The sequence below is a fragment of the Silene latifolia genome, chromosome Y, assembly GCF_048544455.1.
Source record: "Silene latifolia isolate original U9 population chromosome Y, ASM4854445v1, whole genome shotgun sequence".
Lineage (NCBI taxonomy): Eukaryota > Viridiplantae > Streptophyta > Magnoliopsida > Caryophyllales > Caryophyllaceae > Silene > Silene latifolia.
This window is the reverse complement of record NC_133538.1, coordinates 223133638-223142551: the sequence shown is the minus strand read 5'-3', so window position 1 is coordinate 223142551 and position 8914 is coordinate 223133638. Positions and strand designations below refer to the sequence as shown.

General features: G+C 36.3%; 1 protein-coding gene across 2 annotated transcripts; it reads left to right on the top strand.

Moving 5' to 3' along the window:
- The first annotated feature begins 362 nt into the window (after positions 1-362).
- Positions 363-8019, top strand: LOC141633990 (putative protein phosphatase 2C 52). 2 transcript variants are annotated; one of them, XM_074446330.1, is made up of 6 exons: positions 363-418; positions 1873-2156; positions 2380-2712; positions 2795-2912; positions 3186-3409; positions 7321-8018. In XM_074446330.1, exons 2-6 carry the CDS (start codon positions 1890-1892, stop codon positions 7786-7788), a joined length of 1410 nt encoding a protein of 469 aa, XP_074302431.1. In that variant the 5' UTR covers positions 363-418; positions 1873-1889; the 3' UTR covers positions 7789-8018. The 2 variants fall into 2 exon arrangements, with proteins under 2 accessions (XP_074302431.1, XP_074302432.1); XM_074446331.1 differs by lacking the exon at positions 363-418 and adding an exon at positions 672-986 and having other exon boundaries at positions 7321-8019.
- The last annotated feature ends 895 nt before the right edge of the window (positions 8020-8914 follow it).

The following is an 8914-nucleotide window of genomic DNA, read 5'->3' as shown; positions in this document are numbered from 1 at the left end:
TACCATGCACCATACTCCTGAATGCATGATATAATTTACCTTATACCTCTACACTTGACAATTCCAGCCTAACAGTAAAACTTCTCTCATCATACATTTTTTTTTTTTTTTTTTTTTTTTTTTTTTTTTTGGTGACGAGGGGTTTAATCCCCCGCCCCGCAGCATTTCAAATACACCACCTGACCACGTAAACCACCCCAATTGGGGCCGCCGAGATAATCCGTATGATTGCTCATCCGTCCGTGGGTTGAACACGGACCTCGCCATGATGCTTTCGCTGCCTTTGCTACCCAAGCAAGTCTACCACTGGCTAGGCTAAGACGCGGACCTCGCAATTCTCTCATCATACATTCTCTCTCTTTTCTTCCTTCTCTTCTAGCAATATCACCTTCTCCCCTCTTCCATTGCATTGCCCAAGGTAGATTCATTTCTTTCCTAGTTTTTCGCGTAATCATATCAGTTGGTCTCTTTTAAGACGATTATGTTACATCGATTGTTATTGTAAACCCGATGATTTAAGTCTGCTTCACAATCGACTTCCTTACAAGTGCCACTCTGCCAGTCAGACTAATATTGGCGGGATTTTTACTTAATTGTTGTTGTAATTAGCTTATTTACTAATTTAATTAGTACAGTATAAAACAGTAGAATCTACCATTTTGAAAATAAATGGTGGATCTCATGTTTGTTTTTCTCTTTTTGCCTTTTTACTCCTCGATTTTGTAAGATAATGCTTTGAAAATTAATCCCATCCTAACTTTATTTCATCTTTTTTCTACTTTCCCCTGTTTCAATTTTCCCTACTTTTTTCTTAATTTTAATTTTAATAGATAGATAGTGCATGACTGCATTTGTGCATTTTTCCATTCTTCTTGCTTTTATCTGCCTAACTTTTTTATTTTTCGGGGGAGTTTTCAATTTTATCAAAGTGCCCACTTCATATTTTTAATCATCTCCACAAGGGTTTGCATCCTTTGATCTCTAAGGTCAGATTCTCAACTCTGTAGATTTATTATTTATTTAAATCAGTGTCATTTTTGTAAGAAATTGATGTATTATTTATTTGAGCCTGAGAAATATCCGGAAAATTCGATATAATTTGTTTCTTATCCTAGATTTGGTGCTTACTTTTGACTGATTTTTACTTACTGTTTTTTCAGTTGAGATTATTATCCCTGAAATTATCTACTTCATTGGTTCCATTTGATTGTATACTGCTTCAGAATATATGTGAGATGATTTCGGAAGTTAAAGCATACGATCAAATGGAACCGCTGAGTATAAATTGTAAAGTTACATATTTCAGTGCAATATGTGGGTATTTTAATGAAGAAAATCCTGAAAAATACAAAATCAGTGATTTGTGATGAAAGACGGCATGCTCAGGACAGTCTGGTTTAGTATTGCAATGCTTAGCTCACATGGGTCCGCATTATTAGACTGTTTGTTCTTTTGCTTAATTTGAAAGAGGGGTTAATTAAAATAAGTATATTTTCAGTCATTTTCTGTATCCTTGACTTATCATAGGACTGTCAGGAATAAACTATTTGTTTGATTTTTCGATATTGATGGCATTGTGATGTTCAGCTGGCGTCGTTATCAGTTTCAATTACCATCCAATGGATCCACATTTGACCAATTGAAATGAGTCCTTGTTTTGCCTATTAGTTTAAGAAGACGACGCGTGGCATTTTTAATTTCTTTATTTTAAGAATGTAGTTGAGTGTTGATGGTCTTTGGTTCGGTTGACGCTATGACTAAACTCTCCGGCAACTTGACATTAATTTAATTTGATAGGTCATAGATCTATTTTAGGGTGTGGAAATAAGAGTAGAGTGGAATCTTCTTTGTTAAACTCCGTCCAATGTGCAGGTTCTGAGTTTGAACAAATGGGTGGTTGTATTTCTACTAGTAGTGTGAGTACTGCTAGTAATGGGAGCTATGGAGACGGGATTTCGTCATCATCATGTTGCGTAGGAATGGGGCATTGTGGCAGAAAAAGGAGTAAGCGAACCTTTTCAGACCATATTGCTTCATTTCAGCATCTATCATCAATACCAAACCGAATCTTTATGAACGGAAAGAGTCGGAGTTCTTGTATATTCACACAGCAGGGTCGCAAGGGGATAAACCAAGATGCCATGATCGTGTGGGAGGTACGTTATTTTTTTTATTGTTTGTATGTTTGATCCTTTAAAAAGTGAGACTTGTTTCAGCACTCAAACTGTTGATTCCATAGGCAGTTAATTTTAGCGAACTCCAAAAGTCCAAATCTTTATTGTTATTAAGACTTTGTTGCCTTGGTGGTTGTTATTTTATGTTTGATCCATGTGTGCAAAAATGAATTATATGACAAGTTTTGAAAATAATGCGATGCAGGATTTTATGACAGATGATGTAACATTTTGTGGTGTATTTGATGGACATGGGCCGCATGGGCATCTTGTTGCTCGCAAAGTAAGGGATGCACTTCCCTTGAAGCTGGTCTCATTCTTGAACTCTTGTCAGTCAAAGGAAGTTGGGCCAAGCGGCGCTTGCTGTAATGGAGATCTGAAATCTGATGGTGTTGAAGCCGAGAAAGAAGGTTTAGTTGAAGCATTATGGAGACATGCTTTTCTTAAATCATACAAGGCTATGGATAAAGAGTTGAGATCACATCCTAACGTGGATTGCTTTTGTAGTGGCAGTACTGCTGTTACTATTGTGAAACAAGTAATTCATTTGACAGAACCAGATACTTGTTTTTTATTCTCTGGTTTGGGATTTTGCACTTCCTAATTGTTATGATTTCTAGGGCTCAAATCTGTTTATGGGAAACATCGGTGATTCTCGGGCAATCATGGCAACAAAAGACAACAATGATTCTCTGGTAGCAATACAGTTGACTGTTGATCTTAAGCCAGATTTACCTAGTACGTACATTATTTCTCAAATTTTGTTGCTTTATTCTATTTGAGCAAATCTAATTAACTCCTTGTTTGCTAAGAGGGAGAAGGAGAGAAGTGAAGGATAATGAGAAAAACTCGATCTTCCCAATACAAGGAAGATTTGGTTGGAAAAACATCAAACCTTAATCCCCATTTCCAAATTCCATCCCTTTTCCTTCCTTCAATCCCCTCCCCTCCCCTTCCCTCTTACATGTGTATCAAGATAAGCGCTAAATGCTTATTGAAACATGATTATAGGGGAAGCTGAAAGGATAAAACGATGTAAGGGCAGGGTGTTTGCATTGCAAGATGAGCCCGAAGTTTGTAGAGTTTGGTTGCCATTTGATGATGCCCCTGGGTTAGCAATGGCTCGCGCATTCGGCGATTTCTGTCTGAAGGAGTACGGAGTTATCTCTGTACCTGAATTTTCCCACAGAATGCTGACGGATAAGGATCAGTTCATCGTGATGGCCTCAGATGGGGTGAGCTGTGTTTTCCTTATTCATCTTTTACTATTCTTGAAATGTTTCTGAAATTCTTGCTTGTTAACTATGGAGTACCATTGTGTACTTCTGTTGTTTTGTTCATCGATGATGTGATTGGGAGGTCGTATCAAATGCTGCTTGAAGTGAGGATTTGATGTCTTTTTAGCAATCACGTTGTTAAATGGGTCTAGTTTGTCCCTCCCCGTAAGGACAGTAGAACTTAGCTGTTTTCCTCGTGGATAACAAATTGCATAGTAGGCCAATTAAACCGTATATTGAGACAATTATTGGGCCTTCATTGAGATTCTAACATTGATGAGCATCATACTATGGGAGTTACTGAACATAACTCATCAAATTGTCTACTTCTTTTATATTGAAGAAGTATTTGATGCACTAGTAGACGCATTTTCAATACTGGTCTTAGTTTAAATAAGCCTGCCCATGTTCTAAGCACATTGAGGCAGTAGCTTAGTCGTCTCGGGGGTGTCTCAGGTGTGCTTTGTGTATAAGGCACAACAAGCTGCTATGAAAATTCTATTAAAAATCTTCTACGGAGTAATTCTTGTATAAAGTCTTTCTCATTGTCCCATTATCCACATCTTAGATGTTAATTGTTAACCCACTTTAAAAACCAAAAAGCGGCGTTGTAAACTACGTTACATGACACATCCGCAACGTGTCGTGTGATGTGGCACTGCCCATGACACGTGTCAAATACGCCAGAATCTGACTCTGACACATACAACCGATATCTAATAAAGAGATGCATGAGAGAAAGACATAAATAAGAGATATAGCAGGCCTACCTAGGTACCCATTGTTTTAGAAACAGCAGTCATACCTGTTAAGAAGTACTGGCATTTAAGGGATTTTGTAGCTGTTGTATTCTACTCCTTTTTATCTCTTTTGAAACCTGTTGTTTAACCACATCCACATCTATTGGATGATATTTTCTTGTAGTCATCATATAAAAAATGAAGTGATTTTCAAATCTTTGGCTGATACTTGTGTCTTTAAAACTAAGATATTGATCATGTGGAAACAACCTTTCAATGATTTAGGCACAAGGTTGCTTATATTCGCCCCCTCTTGACCCTGCGTAAGCGCCTTTGCGGTAGTCTTACTGGGCAAATGTTGTAGTCTTATCACTGTTCCTTGACTCCTCTCAAATAGTCTCATTGTCCTCCCATCTTTACACGAGGTATGTGACTCGGGTGGATGGATTATTGGTGATGATGAACTCTGTGCCTACTATAATTTTGAGATTAGCAGGCCACAAAGGTAGTTAAAATCTACAAGGCAAATATGGTTTTGATTTTCATTTTGGATTCACCCTCCTGTAATGGTATTATGGTAATCATTCACATCTCTTAATTTTCACTACCATAACGGGGTTACAAGGAGTGGTATGGCTTTCAAAGGACGGGAGTGAATCTATCATGCTGAAGAAGATGATTAGTTGAATATTGAGAAAATGGACTTTGCAGTATTTTTGGTTTTTTTTCATGTTGTCAAAGTGTTTGCCAACGCTTTTTCCGTATTGTCAAAGAATTGGAATTATTGATCTAGTCATGGTCGATAATGGTCATGTGCCTTACAAACTAATGGTGTCAGAGTGTCAGACTGTCAGTGTAATCCCCTTATAGTGCCTGGTTTGGGAGCATTAATTTTTGAGGAAATGCAGTCCTCAAGACTTGGTATTTTGGTAGCCTATTTTCCCAAGTCGCATTTTCTTTTCTTTATCTCCATAAAGCATCTTTTGTTATCAGAGAATTATTTGTGTTTGGAATTTGAAGAGTTCAAAAGTTTCTTCTGTCATCGTCCTGAATAAAAACCAAAATAGGGCTGCTGAGGTAGCTATTTATTGTATGAGTAAAGGGGAACAGTTCTCCTTCCCCTCCAAAAAAATACACCCTCCGTGTCCCGGTCAATTGTTGTTCTTTGGTTTTGGCACAAAGACCAAGGAAAGAGAAAGGAGCCAATTACTAAATGACATGTGGAACAAATTGAGTGTGAATGATCAAATTGATCATCAAGTTCATTCTTAAAATAGAAAGGACAACAAATGATTGAGACACTTCAATATGGAAAAAGACAACAAATGACCGGGACAGAGAGAGTAAATGTTTGCTTTTGAAGAATTAAATCTCACATCTTTCAGATCCAGGTGAGAAGACTACCACCATGCCTAACCTTGTTCCTGTTGAGCTAGGAATTGATTGAAGAATTTATATTCTCAGTTTTTAAGCATATTCTGGCACAAGGGGCTTGTTTTTCAAAAAGTGGTCGAGTTCAGTCGAAATTATTATAGCCATTTTTCATTGGTTAGTATAACAATAATTCTTTATTCAATTTTTGGGGGTGGCCTAGGCCAGCAGGGTTGTAGTGGAATATTTACACGACAGACTAGTTAACAAGTTCCTTCGCGTCTTTAATCCATTTGTTACTGCCTATATTTTGGATTGTTGTGGTCTTTCTTTGGTCGTGATTCCTGATACCAGGTATTATGCCATTTGTGATCTTCTACAAATAACCAGAATAATCCGAAAGAGGATTTCGTGTTTCTACTTTGGGAAGTGTAGAGGCGTGAAAAATAACAATATACTGTTTGGTTACATACACGTATGATCATGTTGTTTAAGACATTCCTTTTTTCTGTTTTTGGATATTCATAGAGGTTTACCATTTGCCTTTTGGGTTAAGCCTTCAGTTACAGAGCGATCATACTGCCTCCGACCAACTGACATACATGCACTTGTATCTCCATTTCCATTTTTTTTTTTTTTATAGTTACATCTTAATAAGTGGCCAACTTTCACTTTTGTGTCCATTTTTTTTAGTAATTTCCCAGGTCGTCCTTTATATGGGAAGTCATTCTGAATTGGAGGAAGCTACATTTGATCTTTTGGTAAATTTACCTTCAGATCCGACATGAAATAAATAAACTGAATATCTGCATCTAGACCTGTCAAACGGGTCGGGCGGGTCGGGTCCCGGGTCGGGTCATACGGGTCGGGTCAGAATACGGGTCGGGTCAAATACGGGTCGGGTTAGATACTGGTCGGGTCATACGGGTCACGGGTCGGGTTAGGGTCAGAATACGGGTCAAGAAATAAATTTTAACGCCTTTTTTAAACGATTTTTTTAATTTTAAAAATATATTTTTAAAAATTAAAATATGTTTAAAATTATTATTTTAGTCATATTCATCATATACAATAATTATATTGATATAATTATTAAAATAAAGTTTTTTTAATAATTATTTTATTATTAAATATTATAAAAGTTATATAAAATTGACTTTTTAGTTGAATTTTTAATTTTAAGTAATAAAAAAATAATTTTTTAACTATATTTTCAAATATAATATATAAATAATAATATTTTTAATAAAATTCATGATTTTCCCTTGACCCAACGGGTCGACCCGTTCGGGTCGGGTCTCGACCCTAAAATATCGGGTCATTTCGGGTTCGGGTCAAACGGGTCGCGGGTCGAAAAAACGGGTTTGTAACCCTAAGAAAACGGGTCGGGTCGGGTCGGGTTTTCGGGTCGGGTCGAGTTTTGACAAAACTAATATTCTTAGATGAGTTGTGACCCGATAATATATTAACTTGATCAATGATTCAATAACAAAATAGCTTAATAATGACAATGTTAATAACGAACTAACATTTATTCAAATTGTTTTAATTATAAATAAGAAAAATCCTACTAATACAATTTATAGTCTTATACACGATATTAGTGATCCAAGGTTAAAAAAAATTATATACTTAGCTTGACTCGATAAAAAAAAAAAACATCTCTGTTTCCATTTTGTTTAGGTGTTTTCAATAGTTAAGTCTCTTCATTATAAATCTGAGGGAGTAAAATCTTTTCATTTGGTATGTTTTATTCAGATATGGGATGTGCTGAGCAATGAGGAAGTTGTGGCAGTAGTCTTCTCATCCCCTTCCCGAGCGTCAGCAGCACGTTTACTGGTCGATTCAGCAGCCTGTGAGTGGAAACTCAAATATCCAACATCAAAGATGGATGATTGCGCTGTGGTTTGTTTATTTTTAGATGGAAAAATGGACTCGGAATCCGATTATGAAGAACAAGGATTTTCGTCAGCCACCATCCAAAGTAATCACTCGGGGGCCGCAATAGAATCAGATGATGGGCAAACTGTAGAGCCTTCCCTCCAACGGAACAATACAGTTAGATCATCTGAAGAAAACAACTCGTTTAGGAGATTGCCGGCGGAGGTAACAACTGTGGAAACTATACTCTCTGAAGACCAGAACTGGTCTGGTTTAGAAGGGGTAACGCGTGTCAATTCACTTGTTCAGCTCCCTAGATTTTCAGAGGAGAGGCCTAATTCCTGATCGAATTTGTCGACATTTTGGTGCCATGATCGATGCAAATACATTGGTGGAAATGTTTAGGATTATGTCCCATGAAAATGTATCAATTTTGTTGCAGCTCTGTTATGGAGTTTGAATCTTCGTATTTTCAATGAAAATCCTGTGTATAGTTCCCCTTGTCAATTCATATTCAGAAAACCACATATGTAAGGGTTTTTTAATAGGGTTTTTTTGTTAAAAACTACCTTATATTTAGGGGTATTTGTAAAAATACTACCTTATATTATTTTTTTTGTATTCAACTACCTTTGTTTTCTTTATTTTTGCTTAATAACTACCTATGCTAAGAGTCTAGACATATTTGGTCTATTTTCCGACTTTAACGTATCTCATATGACTCTTTTATATTTTAATCTTACTAAGGCCGATTTTAGGAAGTCATGAAGTACTGACGCTTAACTTTAGTAGATGTTTGTAGTTATTATTAAAATGTAAAATTCACTAATTTGCTTATCTGAAGTTAAATTGTGGTTTGGACGCAGTTGATCATTGTTGTTTGATGTTAACAAAGTCATGTAAGATAGGTTAATGTCACTAAATCAACTAAATCTCGCCATATTTTCAGCGTAGGTAGTTTTTGACCGAAAAATGAGAAAACAAAGGTAGTCTAAAACAAGAAAAATAATATAAGGTAGGTTTATTACAAATACCCCTAAATATAAGGTAGTTTTTGACAAAAAAACCCTTTTTAATAAGAATAATCCAAAGTATGCCTCGTCTTCTCTAATTAATCCCAACTATACTCCGATCTTTGCACTCATTTTTCTTATATTGCTTTATTGGAAGGGCAACTTGTTAAACAGGTTACCCCTCTCCCCTTTTATTATTTGAACCACCATTTTTTTTTTCTTTTGTTCTCACCTACTTTACCAATCTTTATCATCCATCATCTTCCTTCTTTACCAATCTTCAAACAATCAAAACTCAATGAACCCCATATACACCAACATTCCCATAATATACAGTATTGGTGCAAACAAATTCTTCATGAAGCAATCCCTTCCACCCTCTGATTATCAATTCACTAGGCTGAACAAACAAATACGGAGTACTAGCTTAAAACAACAAATCAATAAAAAAAAAAATC

Coding starts and splice junctions, on each gene's coding strand:
- LOC141633990 (XM_074446331.1), top strand. CDS start 1,890: ATGGGTGGTTGTATTTCTACTAGTAGTGTGAGTACTGCTAGTAATGGG. Junction 2,913..3,185: donor TCTTAAGCCAGATTTACCTA/GTACGTACATTA, acceptor ACATGATTATAG/GGGAAGCTGAAAGGATAAAA. Junction 3,410..7,320: donor TCGTGATGGCCTCAGATGGG/GTGAGCTGTGTT, acceptor TGTTTTATTCAG/ATATGGGATGTGCTGAGCAA.